The sequence below is a fragment of the Vombatus ursinus genome, unplaced genomic scaffold (assembly GCF_900497805.2).
Source record: "Vombatus ursinus unplaced genomic scaffold, bare-nosed wombat genome assembly UNPS02014863.1, whole genome shotgun sequence".
Lineage (NCBI taxonomy): Eukaryota > Metazoa > Chordata > Mammalia > Diprotodontia > Vombatidae > Vombatus > Vombatus ursinus.
Genome location: NW_020954641.1, coordinates 2,727,844 through 2,744,829, shown reverse-complemented (window position 1 = coordinate 2,744,829; position 16,986 = coordinate 2,727,844). Strand labels below are relative to the sequence as shown.

The following is a 16,986-nucleotide window of genomic DNA, read 5'->3' as shown; positions in this document are numbered from 1 at the left end:
ACTGTAGGTTCTAAGAGGTTATGTTAGTGAAGTATAATTTCCAGCAGGCCCTACCAACTGGAAAAGTTTTGAGTATAGGTCTAGTGACAGAATGAAATCATTCATGGAGCAGACAATAAATGCAGAAAGGTTCATAACTAGATATATGGTGATCAGGTGATGATTTTTTAAAACCTCATTAAAACTCAGTTTTTAAAGAACTCATTAAACCAGAGGTTCTTAAGCTTTTTTTTTTTTTTTTTGTATCACGTACCCTTATGTCAGTCTGGTGAAACCTTTGAGCTCTTCTCAGAATAATGTTTTTAAATAATGGAAGGAAATACTATATTTCAATTAGAAGTTAGTGGGGGAAAAAAGATGTAATTTTTTTCCATTCCACTTCACAGACCCTTCCTAATATCTATCTTTGGACTCTGACCCTGAATTAAGAGCCCCTAAATTAAATAATCTATCAAAGTGGGAAGGCATTGTGGTGTGTGTCAGTGAAATACCTGTATCATGGAAATTATGAATCCTTGAAGTCTAATTTTCTTCTTCTACTTACTACCTGTGTGATCTGGACAAGTTCGTTAGATTCTATAATCTAAAGTCTCCTCATCAGTACAATGAGGGGGCTGGGTTAGATAACCACTACGCTCCCTTCTGTTCATCCATCCATCCATCTATCTATCATCTATCTTTTATCTACAGTATATTTATAAGCTCCAAATATATATAAGTGCATATGCTACAGTGCATTAAAGCTACAAATACAGAGTGCAATATAGTATATATATACATTATACTTACATATACTATAAACATAGTATATATACACATAAATGTATATATACACTATACACATAGTGTATATATAATATATAATATATACACTGTGTATTTGTAACTTTAATACACTGCAGCATATACACATATATTTTGGCTTATATATACTATATATCATATACAAAGTATATATATAGCATATATAAATAGTATATATACATTATATTTGTAGCTTTAATATACTGTAGCATATACACATACATTTGTAGCTTATATATACTATATAGTATATATACTATATATAGTATACATATAGTATATATACACTGTTTTTGTTAGCTTTATAGTGACATAAAACTTCATATATATTACCTCATTATATACACAATCATAGAAAACACAGAGATCATAGATTTAGAGCTGGAAGGAACCTTCGAGGTCTAATCTCCTCCTTTTACAGATGAGGACTAGACGGGTTAGATGACTTGTCTAAGGTCAATAACACTTTTAATCTTGTTATCCTTGTCAATGTCTTATCCCCTTCATCCTGGATGATTCTCTCCTTCTGTCTGTCTTTCCTGGTCCTGGCTGTCTCCTGTTCCCTTAATCAGTCATAATGTGGAACAGATAATTTAAAAAAATATGCTGTTTACATTTTTGAGTAAAGCCTCACGTTTTTCATTCTTAATTTTAAAAATAGGTGAGCCAAACCTTTCCTATTTTTCTTGATCTGTAGACACTCTAGCATTCACAACAACCTCAAAACTAATTAATTGATACTTGGGCTTTGAATCTTGTTATGAAAGAGCTGTATGATCTTGGACCAGACAGTCTCTTGATTCTGAGCTACTTTACTCTCATCCTTAAAATGGGTGTCATATTCATGCCCTGAAACAACACAGGGCTGTTGTGAAGACTAAATAAGGTAATAAATGTGAATGCTATATAAAAGCGAGTTATATTATCAGAGTTATGCAGGGACCTGATTAAGTTTTTGATGGATCAGTGGCCCATAGGATAAAGGTTCTTTTCTCTCCTCTCACCCTTCCTTCCCCTGCCTGTAACTGACACTTCTATTGTATCTTAAAGGTTCAGAAAACACTTTCCTCATAAGAAGTAGAGGAAGTAGGAAGGACAGGTATTATTATCTCCATTTTAAAGACAAGGAACAAGACAGTGCGAAAAATTAAGTGGCTTGGCCAGGGTATTTCTGTTGATTAATGGCAGGGCTAAAATTTGAAAGCAGATCTCCAGTGTGCTATCTACACCATGCTCACCCAGTGAGTTGGAGGAATAATGGCTGCACAAGGAGGTCAGAAAAGATGGAGAGACAGAATTTTCTTATCTAGCAAGGACTCAGAGAGATCACACAGGCAAAACTACAGAGATGAGACAGTGCAAGGCCTGTCTGGGAGACTGGGAGACCATCTGAGCCAGAGGGGAAGGGCAACAGGGTAAGGAGACAAACCCGACAATGTATTCACAATCATACTTGAACACTTTGAATGACAGGGTCAGGAAGGAATTTAGCATAGTAGGGAAAGCAGTATGGTGTAACAGAAACAACAACAACAACAACAACAAAGTGGGGGAGGTGTTATAAAATGGCATTAGCATAGTCTTTGGAGTTGGAGGAACTGAATTGAAATATAGGTACCTACTATCTGTATGAATATAAGGGATAAACATTTATTAAGCACCTACTATGTGCCAAGCACTATGTTACTAAAATCTTATGACCTTAGACAAGTTATTGCCTCTGTTCCTTCATCTGTAAGGGAGGGATTTAGATTAGATGAGTTCTAAAATTCCTTCCATTTCTAAGTCCTATGAAACTTACAGTGTTGAGCTATAGGCATGATATATAAACTGTGGTTTCAGAAGGCTAATGTGGCATTGTGCTTTATTTTGTTAGGACATCCTTAAAAGGGATGCTGAGAACATCAGCCAGAGCATATTAATTTTACTACATTGAAAAACTCCCAAATTGTATATCCTAACCCGGTTCTCCATCCTATTGAATAAAGCTGGTTTTTGAGAAATTGACAATGAAGCAATCACCAGGCATTTATTGATGGGAAGCCAGGTAACCAAGTAGTGATCAGATGGTGGAAGGCGGGAGGGTGTGGGAGGGTGACTGGGTCTGAATTTTGTTCTGTTACGGCATAATGTGAACCCCAGATCTCTGGCATAAATCTTACTTCTCAACATGAGTTTAGGATGTGCAAATTTACATGCACCAAGTAATTCTGTGGGGAGAATATAGATATAGAAGTGCACATTTATTCATTATTTCAATATTTCAAATGATCTTTGATTTCATCAGAGTGGAATTATCCAGCTCCCAGACTCTCCATAACTTAGTAGAAAATATTAATTGCAACTGATATTTATCGATAGCTTTAAGGTTTGTAGAATACTTTGTGTACATTATTTCATTCTACCCTCATCACAATAGCCCTGTGAGGTTAAGTGCTCCAAATGCTATTATCCTCACTTTATAGGGGAAGGAATGGCGGTGAAAAGAACTTAAATGACCTGCCTGGGACCACACAGCCAGTAAGCATGCAGGCTTTTAGGGCCAGCAGTCTATGTGCTATACTATGCTACTTCTCTAAATAGTTCTTTGCCAACTGTTGTGTCCAAAAATGTCACCACCTGGAGGCCAGTCCTTAGGTGATGAACCTGTTCACCCTGCTGAGTCCAGAGAGTCCAGAGAGTCCAGAGAATCCAGTTCACCCATAGCTCAGGCACCATGAGCTGAGCCAGCAGGAGGGAAAGACTTCCTTTCTCTGCTCTCCCTCTTACTCCCTTGGCTCTGACATTTCTTTTGGCCTGGGGGTGTTTGTTTCTGCTCTGGGTTATCTGTCCTTCTAAGTTTCACAAACAAGTGGTAATCCCTACCATGCCTGAGAGTCCAGTCCATGACATCCTTGGAGCCAAGATTCCAGGCAGGATATTACAGCTAACTAGCCCATCAGGGAAGTCCGGAGAAGCCAGGGTGCTTGGACCTGGAGCCTGAGGGGGTGCTTTGGACTTGAAACTTGGGACTGCTCTCCACAGGAACCAAGCTAAACTGTGAATTAATCCCCTTCCCCTCTCCACAGGCTGAGGTGGTGCAAGGGGGAAGGATTAAGCTCCACATGTTAGAGGAGTAATTTTCTATATTTATGAAGATACTTTTTGAAGTAAATATTCCTTTTTAAAGGCAAATAGATGGTGCAGTGTACAGAGCACTGACCCTAGAGGCAGCAATACTTGAATCCAAATCCTATCTCAGATACCTGCAAATTGTGTGACCCTGGGCAAGTTAACCTCAGTTTTTTCAACTGTAAAATGGGGCTAACAACAGTACCAACCTCCCAGAGGTTAGATTTGTAAATCATTTAGCACAGTGTTAGCGTGTAGTATTTGTTGCTCAGTTGTTTTCAGTTGTATCCAACTCTTCATGACCCCATTTGGTATTTTCTTGGCAGAGATACTGGAGTGGTTTGCCATTTCCTTCTCCAGCTCATTTTACAGATGAGGAAACTGAGGCAAACAGAGTTAAGTGATTTGCCCAGGATCATACAGCTAGTAAGAGTCTTCTGACAGATTTGAACTCAGGAAGAAGAGTCTTCCTGACTCCAAGTCCAGTACTCTATCTATAAAGCACTGGGCCTGGAGAGAGGAAGACCTGAGTTCAAATCCCTGCCTCAGATGTTTACAAGCTGTGTGACCCTGGGCAAGTTAACCTCAGTTTCCTGAACAATGGGGATAATAATAGTACCTACCTCCCAGGTGTATTGTGAGGATCCAGTGAGATAAGATTTGTAAATCACTTAGTGTGTCTCCTGGCACATAGTAGGTGATTAATAAATGCTTATTCCCTTCCCTTTCCTTAGTCTTATTGGACCACAGACACAAAATACCTAACTGTGAAAAGCTTGGTAGGCCCTTTTGGTGCTTTAGCTTTGGAGGCATTACCTTTAGGGACTCAGGTTGCTGGCACATCACAGTGAGGCCCAGGCCGTAGCAATCAATTGATCAAAAAGCATTTATTAAGCACCTACTATGTACCTGGTGCTATACTGTTTGTTGGGGGGCCCCAAAATGAAAGAGTTACTGACCTCAAGTCCATAGCAGGAGAAAACATATACACATACAAACATACAAAAGTATATGCAAAATAAACACTGGATTATTTAGGGGAGAGGGAGGCATTTATTTACATTGGGAAAAGCCTCACTGATTCTATGAATCCTGGTCTGGGAGTCAGGAGGCACGTGTCCCAATACCAGATCCACCACTGGGCCACCTTGAACAAATCAGGTCCCCTTTCCAAGCCCTAATTTTCTCATCTGTAAAATCAAGGGCCTGCATTAGATAGTGGCCAAGGTTTCTTCTAGCTCCTAGGTCCCTGAGACCTCGATTATATGATTCTTTTACAAGTGACAGAATATCTTAATGTGGTATGTTTTTAAGGCCTTATGATTCCATATGTGATCTTATTTGATCTGCCTATCTATCAGCCCCATTTTACAGCAGAAAACACTGAGGCTCAGAGAAGTTATGCGGCTTGTTCAAGGTCACAAAGCAAGGAATCGACATAGTTTCTGCCCCTCAGTCAGTTCTTCCCTGGGATGGAAGTTCTTTATTTTATTTTTTTTTATTAGAAAAAAAATTTTTTTAAGCAGATACTGAAAGTGAATCTGAAACTGGGCAGTAAGAAAATCTTTTGAGAAGGTGCTGCTCAATTAGAGGTTCATTTTTGAGGAGGCATTTGGGGCTGGCTTACCGTGTGGGGCTGCATGAGCCAGATGCTAAAATGTTTTATTTTGCTGAGTTTTAAAAAGCTTGTTAAAAATGCAGAGCCTTCCAAAAGGATAATGTGGATTATTACAAAATGAGGGAAAAGTAGATTCAGAGACTCTCAAAATTAAAGAAGACCTTGGAAGTCTCTAGACCAACTCATTCGTAATTGGGAATCTCCCTCCACAATGCCCCTAACAAGTACTCCACCTTAAGACTTCCAGGGAGGGGAAATCCACTTCTCCCCAAGCCAGCCTATTCCACTTTTGGACAACTCTGTTAATGAGTTCTTCTTTGTATGAAACCGAAAATCTGCCTCCTCAGAGCAACCATTCATTGGTCCCAGGTCTGCCCTCTGGACTGAAGAGGAACAAGTCTATCTCTCCATGATAGCCCTTCAGATATTTGAAAGTAGGGGTCATGCCCCGAGTGAGTCATCCTTTCTCCTACTTAAACAACTCCCTTTGTTTTGAACTAGGATCTCAGAAGTTCTGGATTTTTTTAAGCAGTAGTTGTTTCTAGGGTTCTGTGCCCCCCATCACTGAGAAATCCTACTCATCATCAAGGAAGGCACTGGAGCCCAACCCTTGGAGGCGGCATGCTGTTTTCCTAAACTGGGACCCTGCAGGCCTGATATTCCAGCCCCCTGACAGAAATAATTGGTCTAATTGGTAGCTTGCTCCCACGTTGTGTCTTCCCATCATCTCAATTACAGGCTCTAGGATGGTAGCAGCCGATGACAAAATGGAAACTTGGTTCCTTACTGAATATCATCCCTCCCCCCTCCCCCAACCACCAAATTCCTTCTCCTTCTCCCCCAACAAAAGGGTCCCTGGAGGAGGAAAAGGCTGAAATGCATTTATAGCAGCTGAGATTCAAAGAGGAAATCCTATACATCAGGAAATAAGGAGGAATGTTTTAGGGAGTCAAGGTCAACTGATCAACAAGAAATCAGAAAGATAGGTCCAGACGGAGACCAATAGGTGGAGTTAAGGGAATGAAGACCCACTTTAAGGGATTCAGTATAGGGCCTTTGCTGTGGGCCTTTTTGGTGAGAACATGGTAGGGGAAGAGAGGAAGGACAGTACAATCTCCTAGCAGCAACAAGTAAGAGCGCTTATGTTGGCAGTGGGGGGAGAAAAGAAGGAGGGCTTCAGGGAGAACTAAAAGTCATGGGATGGAGAGACAGAAGAAAAAGAATCCACAGTAATGTGAGAGTGAACATGAGTAATAGGTGATCCCGTGGTATAGTAGAAACAGAACCAGAGTGGGACCCAGAAGACCTCTGTTGTAGCTCTGGCCCTACCACTCACTTTGCTGGGTGTCCTCAACATAGTTACTCTACCTCCTTAGTCTTCCACAAAATAGGGACTTCAGGGCTTCAGTTTCTTTATCTTTAAAATGGGGGTGGGCAGATGGGATGGACTTAATGATCTCTAAACTTCATAGAAATCAGATGATCCCTCCTACCTCGCAGGGTCAGACTGAGGTAGCATGGTGTAGTGGAAAGAAAATAGGAATATTTAGAATAGTTAAAAGACCTGGGTTCAAGTCCCAGCAGCTCTTCTTCTTGCTAATTGTATTATCTTGGACAAATTACTTGACCTCTCTGGAATTAAATTTCTTTGTTGATAAAGTTAAGGGATCAGATTAAAGAATCTCTGTGTTCTCTTCCAGCTTGAACATTCTTTGGAATAAAATGATAAAATATATATAATATGTTCTATAGCCATGAGGCACAGCACTTCAGATTTCAAAGGGACCTTAAAGGTCATCTAGTCCAACTGGCTGCTGATGGATAAATCCGTTTTACAATATCCCTGACTAATGATCTTCTAGCCTCTGCTTGAACATTTTCAGTAATTCTAAGAGCTTACAATTATATAATGCTTTAAGATTTACAAGGGGCAGCTAGGTGGCTCAGTGGATAGAATGCTAGGCCTGGAGTCAGGAAGACCTGAGTTAAAATTTGGACTCAGCTACTTACTAGTTGTGTGACCTTGGGCAAGTCATTTAACTCCATTTGCCTCAGTTTCCTCATCTGTAAAAATGAGCAGGAGAAGGAAATGGCAAACTACTTCAGTATCTTTGCCAAATAAACCCAAATGGGATTATGAAGACCCAGAATTAAATATCTGAACAACATTAAGATTTAGAAAGCACTTTACCTACATGATTTCATTTGAGCCTCACAACAACCTCATGAGAAAGGTCCAACAGGTACTATTATTACTATTATTATTATTATTCCCATTTCACAGATGAGTAACTTACAGTTCAGAGAATAAAGTATCCAAGGTCACAGAGTTAGTGTCAGATGCAGGATTCAAACTTAGGTCTCTTCTGACCCCAAGTATGCCACTCTCCCTATTATGCTCCATGATCCCACGACATGGATTAAAATTCTCTCCACCTCCTGGTTGTTTTCCTCTGAAATGTTTCGACTTGTTAATGTCCTATCTAAAATGCATTGTCCAGAATGGAACAAAATACTCCCAGTGTGATCTGACTAGGGAAAAAGGCAACAGCACCATCACTCCCCTTATTCACTGTCCATTGATTAATGTTCTCTAAGATCACATTTGCCTTTTTGGTCACCAAATCAAATTAGTGACATATTTGGAGCTTGCATATCACTTAGACAGCTAAATCTTTTTTACATGTTCTCTTGTTTACCTAGGTCATCACCATCCTGAATCTTTGTCTATGGTCACCCTCTGCCCTAGCCCAGGATATATCCCACTTTTTGAATCATCAAATATTATTTTTTATCCCATCATTCTCCTGTTCAGAAGTTTACAGGAACTCTCTCAGATTCAGTGTACCAAATCTCAGCCAGTGAACCTTGGAGTCAGGGGCTGGCATCCACTGTTGATCTGTATTCAATCCTCATAACAACCCTATTATTATTATTACCCTAATTTTATAGAAGAGAAAACTGAGGCCAAGAGAAGGTAAATGACTTGCCCAGGGTCACACAGCTAGTAAGTATCCTAAGCAAGATGTGAACTCGGATCTTTCTGATTCAGGGTTCCATTCTCCATCCACTGTCCCACTTAGTTGCCTCTCTTTCATTGACCTTCTCTAGTCAGATGAATGACACTCAAAGAGTTAGCATTGTGTCTGGCACACAGAGGGTGCTTAATAAATGCTTCTTGATTGATTGATTGGACTCATGTATATGGTTTGCCTTGTCCTGACTGGATACCACTGCATGAGCTACACTGTACTCTTAGAAGGCCCTTTCTTCATTGCCCAGCCACATCTGTTAAAGGTAGTGTTAGAGTGCTGTATTGGGTGCTGTATTTGGAATCAGAAGACCTAGATTCAAATCTTGTCTATACCACTTACTACCTGGGTGATACTAGATAAGTCAATCAACTCCTCTGGGATTCAGTTAACTGTAAAATAAGGGGATTTGACTAAATTACCATTCAAGTCCTTTTCAGTCCTAATCTCTGATTTTATGATCCTGTGTTCTCCAACTACCTCAAAACTTAGCTCAAGACTCACATCAAATGGACATCTTGGCATAGTTGACATCATTTTATTGACTCTCCACTCCTCTACTGGGCACCTTCCCAGAACTGAGGGGTTCCCTTTCTGCCAAATGAATATGGACTTGATAAATTAATTGGGAAAAGTGTTCCTTTATTTTCTGCATATGTGTGCATTTCTCTTGATTCTCTAATCAGAATAATAGAATCTTAAAGTTAGAAGAGACATTAGAGGCAGTGCTATTAGTTTATTGGACAGATAAAGACAGAGATAGAGAGAGTAATAGAGATAGAGGTGACCGAAATAGTGGTAGGGATAGAAGTAGAAGTAAAAGTCAAGATAGAGATAGAGGCAGAAATAATAGAAATAGTGGCAGAGGTTGCGATAAAGACGTAGACATAGATACGTATGGATATCAACAAAGATATGGATATAGACAGAGACAAAGACAGAGACAGAGAGAGATATAAGAGACATAGATATAGACGATGTAGATATAACTATCTATAAATCTAGATAGATATTTATGTCTATATTATATCTATTTACCTATATAAAAAATAAAGATAAATATATGTATATAGATAGATGTCTATATCTGTCTGTCTATCTAGCTAGTTACATTGAGTTCTCTGGACTTAGTTTTGTTCCCTGGGGCCAAGTGGAACAAATTCAATCCCTCTTTCCCACTGCAAGTAGTGATTATGTCTTCCTCCCTCAAGTCTTATCTATATTAAATTTCCAATTACTCCAATCTGTTCATTTACATTGTGTTCTTGTCCTTCCCAAGATCCTTTATGCTATCTTCTCAACATGTTCCAACTCATCAATGCTATTCCTCAAACGTGGTACCCAGAACTAATTACAATGTTGTAGATCTGGTCTGATGAGGTCAAAAGATGGTAGGACCATCACTTCCACTGTCCTGGATATTACATATCAGGCCAAGACCACTGTTTTATATTATTATTATTATTATTATTATTATTATTATTATTTTGTCTGAGCCTGAGGTTCTATCAGTGTAAAGAACTCCCTGGTAAGGAAATTCCATTTATCAATAAAGAGTAACAGCTATTCTACAACTTATAGTCTTAGAGAATTAAAAAAGGATTATAGTCTTAGGGAAAAAAGAGAATAGTTTGGGCAACTGAAAAATTATTTGATTTGCCTAAGAGTCACAGAGCCAGTATGCATTAGATGGAGGGCTTGAACCTAGGTCATTCTGACCCTGAAGCAGGCTCTCTAACCACTAAGACAAGCTATTTCTCCATTGTTATCATCATTATAGTTAATTATTGATGTTGACATTAAAAATGCATGCACATTTTGATTTATTATTTTCTCCTTTATGTGTGTTAGTTATCTCCCTAGCTAAACTGTGATAACTCACATTTATATAGCTTTTTATGTTTACAAAGTGCTTGCTATATTACTGATAATAGTTCAAATTCACATAGTGCTATCCTTACAACCTTATGAGGTAGTACAAGTGAGAAATTCCTCACTTTACAAATGATGAAACTGAGGTTCAGAGATGGAACTGACTTGCTGAAGGTCATTCAAGTGGTTAAGCCAGGACTCATTCAGTCCTGGACTCTAGTCCATTATTCTTTCCATAGTACATCAGGTTGGTTGCTTCCCATTTTGTGGTACCAACATAAGTGCTGGCCAGTCAGTCCGCAACAAACATTTATTAAGTACTCACTAAATAAGTAATTGTGCTAAGTGCTGGGGGCACAATGAAAGGTAAAAACAAATCTTGTGCTCAAGGACCTTAATTTCTAATGAGAGAGATAACTTATAAATAAATAGGTACATAAAAGGTACATAGAGGAAGGTAATCTTAGAAGGGAAGCCTCTAGCAGCTGAGGGGATAAGGAAAGGCCTCCTGTAGAAAGTAGAATGTGAGCTGATTCCTAAAGGAAACTAGAGATTCCAAGAGGTAGAAGTAAGGAGGAAGAATATTCTAGGCATGGGGGTACAACTAGTACAAGAGCACAGAGATAGAAGATGGGGTGAGGTGTTGCAGGGCACAGCAAGAAGGCCAACGAGCTAGCTCATAGAGTATGGAGAGGAGGAAAGTAAAGGATGACCAGAAAGGTGGGAAGAGGCCAGGCTGTGAAGAGCTTCATATGCCAAATGGAGGACTTAACATTTGGGCCTGGAAGTAACAGGGAACCACTGGAGTTTAAAAAATTGGGGTGTGAATGACATGGTCAGACTGGCACTTTAAGAAAATGACTTTAGCAGCTGAATAGAGGATGGATTGGAGCAGGGAGAGGCTTGAGGTAAGAAGACTAGTCAGAAGACAAAGGGAGATCAGTGAGACTGCTAACATTGAGGAAGAAGTAGTACAGCTGTTCCTCATATAGGATTTGGGAGAGTAGTATGAACAAAGGAACAAGAAAAGGAATGAATCTGTATTGTATGGGAACAGGAAGGCCTTCCTGGTGCAAAAAGGAAATGAATGTTGTACAGCCGAGGAGGGGGGGACTGGAGAATGAATAGCTTTAGAAACCCGTAATTTAGAATTCAGGAACTGGAAGGGGGAGCTTAGGGATCACTAAATCCAATACCTTCATTTTAAAAGGAGAGGGATTGAGGTATAGAGAGCTTAAGTATATGATCAGTACCTGATGTAGAGACTGAGGAAGTCATCTCTTCTTACTTTCTTATTCTATAGAAGAGGAAACTGAGGACCAGAAGAACACACTTGTCTGATGTCACATGGTGAGTCATATAGTGACAGTCAAGACTTGAACCTGGCACCCCTGATTTCTAGAGGAGTGGTCTTTCAATTGCATTAAAGTTGTGGGCTATTATAGAAATTGCTATTAAAGTAATTTTAATAATTAAAATTATTAAAAATAACAGTAGTGATTGTCATAGTGATAATATATAAATTACTATAATAATAATAGCTAACATTCATATGCCACTGTAACATTTGCAAAGCACTTTACAGAAACTGTCTCATTTGAAACTCCCAATGACTTTTTGAGGTAAGTACTATTATGGATATATCCCCATTTTACAGATTAGGAAACAGGTTGAGAGTGGTTGGAGTGACTTGTCTAGGGTCCCACCACTAGTAAATAGCATCTTAGGATGAATTTGAACTCGTTTCTTCCTGACTACAAATCCAGCACCCAATCTACTATATCTTCAAAGATGTGTGAAGGCCTAGAAAACTGGTGAGACAAGTTAGGCCTTACAAAAGGTTTGGCAAACTGAATGCTGCAGACAGCAGCTGACTATGGCCACTTCCGCCACATAGAAACCTGAAAAGAAGATGCAGTGGAATTGTTGCCATGGTGATGGACCAGCAAGGAAATGGGTAAGGGTCAAGTGCTTAGAGAAGCCTATTTTGAAATAAGTACATTATATCATTGCCTAAAAAAAAGAACTCATATTTTACCTTTAATGCTCAGGTCCTACTGCACTTGTACCTGGGAAAAGGAATATCAACTTTCCCTTGAATCTACTCTTAGGGCACAGAGCTAGCTGGCGGTAGCTAGAGGTGGGCAGGGTGATCGTGGGCTTGAGTATGTGTGTGGGGGGTTTGTGGTGGCCATGATAATCTATTGAGAAGGAGGAAAATTTCAAGAATCAAGTAGAAAGAGGACCATATTTGGAGTCAAATAACCTGGGTCCAAATTCTGCCCTTCACTAGTTATGTAACTTGTAAGCTTGTCCCTTCCTGTCTCTGGGTCATCATTTTTTCCAATGCAAAACAAGGGGGTTAGAGTATCTGATCTCCAAGGATCCTGTGATATATCCTACCTGCTGCCAAGAAAGTTCTATTACAGAATTTCAGAGTTGGAAGGGACCTCAGCAGTCATACCCAAATCTCAGCTAATTCTAGCTCCATTTGTTACCTTTGTGACCTTAGGCAAGCCAATTAACCTCTGAGCTTCCAGTAACCTCATCTGTAAAATGGAGGGGTTGGATTAGAATCTAGTCACTGGATGATTTTGAAGGCCCCTTCCAATTGTAAATTTATGGACCTGTGATCTTATAATCATGGATATTTCATATATTATTCCTGCAAACAAGTAGACATCTAACATATAAGTGAAGACCTAAAGATATGTGCAACTCTCTAGGTCCCAAGACAGCTCTAGGTCCCAAGAACAGCCTTGTGGTTCTAATGCTTTCTCTCATACTGTGTCCAAGTCTGTCTACCTGCAGCTTCTGTTTATTACTCCTAGTTTTGCCTTCGGAGGCCAAGCAGAACAAGTTAATTCTTTTTCCACACGATAATTCTCCTAGTATCCAGGTAGGTGGCTCTGATGTCTTCCCCCTAAATCACATCTCTTCCAGGCCTCACTTCCCACATTCCATCCACCCATCCTCAAATAACATGGTTTTCAGGGACCTCTAAATGCTGTTGTTGTTCAATCATTTTAATTGTGTCTGACTCTTCATGATCCCATTTGGGGTTTTCTCAACAAAGATACTGGAGTGGTTTGCCATTTCCTTCTCCAGCTCATTTTACATATGAGGAAACTGAGGCACACAGGGTTGAGTGACTTGTCCAGGATCACACAGCTAGTAAGTGTCTGAGGTCATATTTGAATTCAGGGCTTCCTGACTAGGCCCAGCTTTCTATCCACTGCACCATACTCTTTAGCTTATCACTGACCTTCCTAAAATATGGCACCCAGTACTAGGCATATATTCCAGATGGTGTTGACCATGGCAGAAAACAGTGGGAATACCACCTCCCTTATTTATTAGAGATAACTATAGGATGGACTTTCCTGTGAAGTAGAGTAAGATCCTTCTCGCTAAATGCATGCAAGTAAAGGCTGGAATTTTAGAATTGGTATTACATTTTAGGAAGGACATTAACAAACATGGAATGTAAGCTCCTTGAGGGCAGAGACTGTTTCATTTCTGTCTTTGTATCTCTAGTGGTTAGAGCCACCACTAGCATGTAGAAAACACCTAATGAGTGCTTATTGATTGACTAATTAATTAAAAGGCAGTACATCCAAAAGACCATTCCAGGATGGGAAAGGAATCATGCCATGTGAGAATCCATTGATAGAAATGGGACTGTTCACTCTGGAAAAGAAAATACATGATCTTGGTCTTCAAACATTTACAAGGCTGTCATATGGAAGAGGGATTTGGTTTGTTTTTCTTTGTCCTAGAGGGCAGAACTAAGACCAACACGTGAAAGTAGCCATGACATATATCTTGGCTCTAAGACAGAACTTACTAACTTACTAACAAGGCAACAAGCATTTATTAATCTCTTACTACACGTCAGGCACTGTGCTAAGTATAAGGACCCCTATGAAACAACAAAAATTGTCATGAATCCCCTACATGACAGTAGAAGCGCCATTAGTATTCATTGATTGAGAAAATCTTTAATACCAAGATGATGCTTGGTGCACAAATGATTTTATGGATCCCTTGCAATAACTCTGTAAATGCTCAGTGGACTGAGACTCAAAAATTAGGAATCCCTGATATAGAAATGATCTCTGCACAAGTGAAGGGTAGGACTAGATAATTCTAAGGTCTCTTCTAGTTCTGAGATTCTATGATTATAATTACCATCCAAAGCGACCTAGTTCAACCTTCTACCCAGTGCAGGGACTACCCATATAGGCCTCCTGATGGGAGGCAATCCATCCTCAGATGAACTCCTTTTATTCTGGACAACATGACGAACAGTCATTGGGGTCTAGGGGCACTGAGTCCCAGCCTTTTGGGTCTATTCCACTTCAGCAGGAATAGAGCGGGTATAAAAAGAGAATTCTTTCCTGTTCCTCTGGGCCGCTGGTGCCAACTTACCTCTAAGACCCTGCCACTGATATAACGGTCACACGTCTCACACTTAATGCCAAACTGGGAATGGTAATCAGTCTCACAGTAGGGTACTCCATCCCTGTTGGAAGAATTCATGTAAGAAGAGAGGATGAGAGGAAAAATCAAAAGAAAACAACATATATGGAGTACTAGCTTTGGTCTTCCTTTCAATTTTTCAGTCCTTCCCTCTACCCCGATGTGTTTACAGATGCCCACCTGTCCCTTTGTAGGCTTTTCATTACTTATAAGATGCTCAATTAACCAAGAGTTCTTTTAATGTCCTTTAAGGAGAAGCAACTAGCTGAAGGCCCTAGAAACAAGGGCTGAAGGGGGTGAGATATATTCCCTTTCTCCTTATAATTTCCAAATTCTTTCCCATTCTTTAGTCCTTTATTCCCTCACCCTGCCCTCAGGCATTCTTCCACTTCCAGACTTTGTCCTAATTTTTCATACTGCCTCAACAGAGGCCAAGGCCAGGAAAGCTAGTGGTCACCCTAGAGGCTTCTTGTTAAATAACATAGACTGAAGGAGAGGAAGGCAGAGACACTGGCAAGTGACGGTCCAGGGAGATCCAGTGGGGACAGAATAGTTTCCTGTGCTACAATTCCATGTCTAATACCAATTTCTTGGTTTTCATAGTTGGCATAGTTTCTTATTTGGAGATAAGTTGGCACCAGCAGCCAAGAAGAGCAGGATTTAACTTAACAGGATTCTGGACTTAGAAAGTTTATTTCAAAATGGGCACTGTTGTTAAATCCTTTTTAATATGATTCTGGCTAATATTATAATATATAAGGATGGTTTAATGGGGAGATTAGAATAATGAAAAGGAGTCTGAATTAAGAAATCAGGAGACCTGGGCTGGAGACCCAACTCTACCACCAGCCTTCTCTGAGACTCTAGGTGAGCCATTTCCCCTTCTCTGGGCCTCAGTTTCCTCCTCCATAAAATGAGAGTTATATTAGGTGATCTCAGATAATCCTTTCAGGTCTAATGCTCCATGGATTAGTCATTGTTGTTACTGGATCCACCTATGGGTTTGAGAAGGGCTGCAAAGAGTAGTGCAATGCATCTCTGTTAGGTGCCTTGTAGTGACTGACAACCTCAGTGGAGCCTGGAGCTTGGCCTGAGCATTGGACTGGACCAGACCCCTGGAGTGGATTTTCCCTCAGCTTCCAAGTAACCTAGAGCATAGTCCATAGAAGGTCAGAGCTAGACAGCTAGAGCTAGGTCGGCTAGAACTGACAACGTTAGGCTGTCTGAACCAGTAGGGATTTGAGAGCATAGAATATCTTAGAACATAGACTGTTAGAACTGGAAGGTCTTCAGAGACCATTTAATCTAATGCCTTCACTTTACAGAGGAGGAAACTGAGGCTCAGAGGGTGAAAGTTCACAGCAATTTAGTGACACAGTTAAGGCTCCAACCCGGGGCTTCAGGGAGTGCTACCTCCTTCCCTGCTAATCCTCAGCATCTGTCTATCCACCCAGATCAGCCTCCTAGGTCTGGAAAGACCCATTGACCTTGAGGTCCCCTTGGGATAGGCAGGTCACTTGGAGTGGGGGAGTCAGACACCCACTTGCTAATATACTCCCCAGTGAGGACAGCCCCGCAGGTTTGGCATTTGAAGCAGCTGACATGCCATTGCTTCTCCAGGGCCAAGAGAGACTGGCCATGTTTGATCTCCTCCTTGCAGCCAGCACAGTCTGGAAAGATAAGGAGACACCACTGAAAGAAACATTCAGGGTCCCCACCGCCTTTTTTCCCATCAGATTACTATTGCATTTGTAATGATAAGAACATTTCATATCACATGCTTTTTACAGTGTTCAACTTATTATGAGGGGGAAGGAGAAAAAGCATTTATATAGCCCTCACTATGTGCCAGGCACTGTGCTAAACACTTTACAAATATTATTTTATTTGATCCTTGCCACAGCCATGTGAGGTAAGTGTTATTATTATCCCCATTTTACAGTTGAGGAAACTAAGGCAAACAGAGATTAAATGACTCACCCAGGGTTACACAGATAGTAAGTGTCTGTCTGAGGCTAGTTTTGAATTTGGCCTTCCTGACTCCAGGCCCAGTATTCTATCCACTGT

At 40.3% G+C, this 16,986-nt stretch overlaps 1 protein-coding gene across 3 annotated transcripts in view; it reads right to left on the bottom strand.

Annotated features, from left to right (window-relative positions):
- ABLIM3 (actin binding LIM protein family member 3) overlaps window positions 1–16,986 on the bottom strand; it is a 170,803-nt gene that overhangs the window by 55,988 nt on the left and 97,829 nt on the right. For all 3 annotated transcript variants that reach the window (XM_027841881.1, XM_027841882.1, XM_027841883.1), the window contains 2 exons: window positions 16,463–16,589; window positions 14,869–14,962 (listed from right to left, as the gene is read on the bottom strand). In XM_027841881.1, coding sequence (XP_027697682.1) covers window positions 14,869–14,962; window positions 16,463–16,589 — 221 coding nt within the window. The remainder of the gene's footprint in view (window positions 1–14,868; window positions 14,963–16,462; window positions 16,590–16,986) is intronic.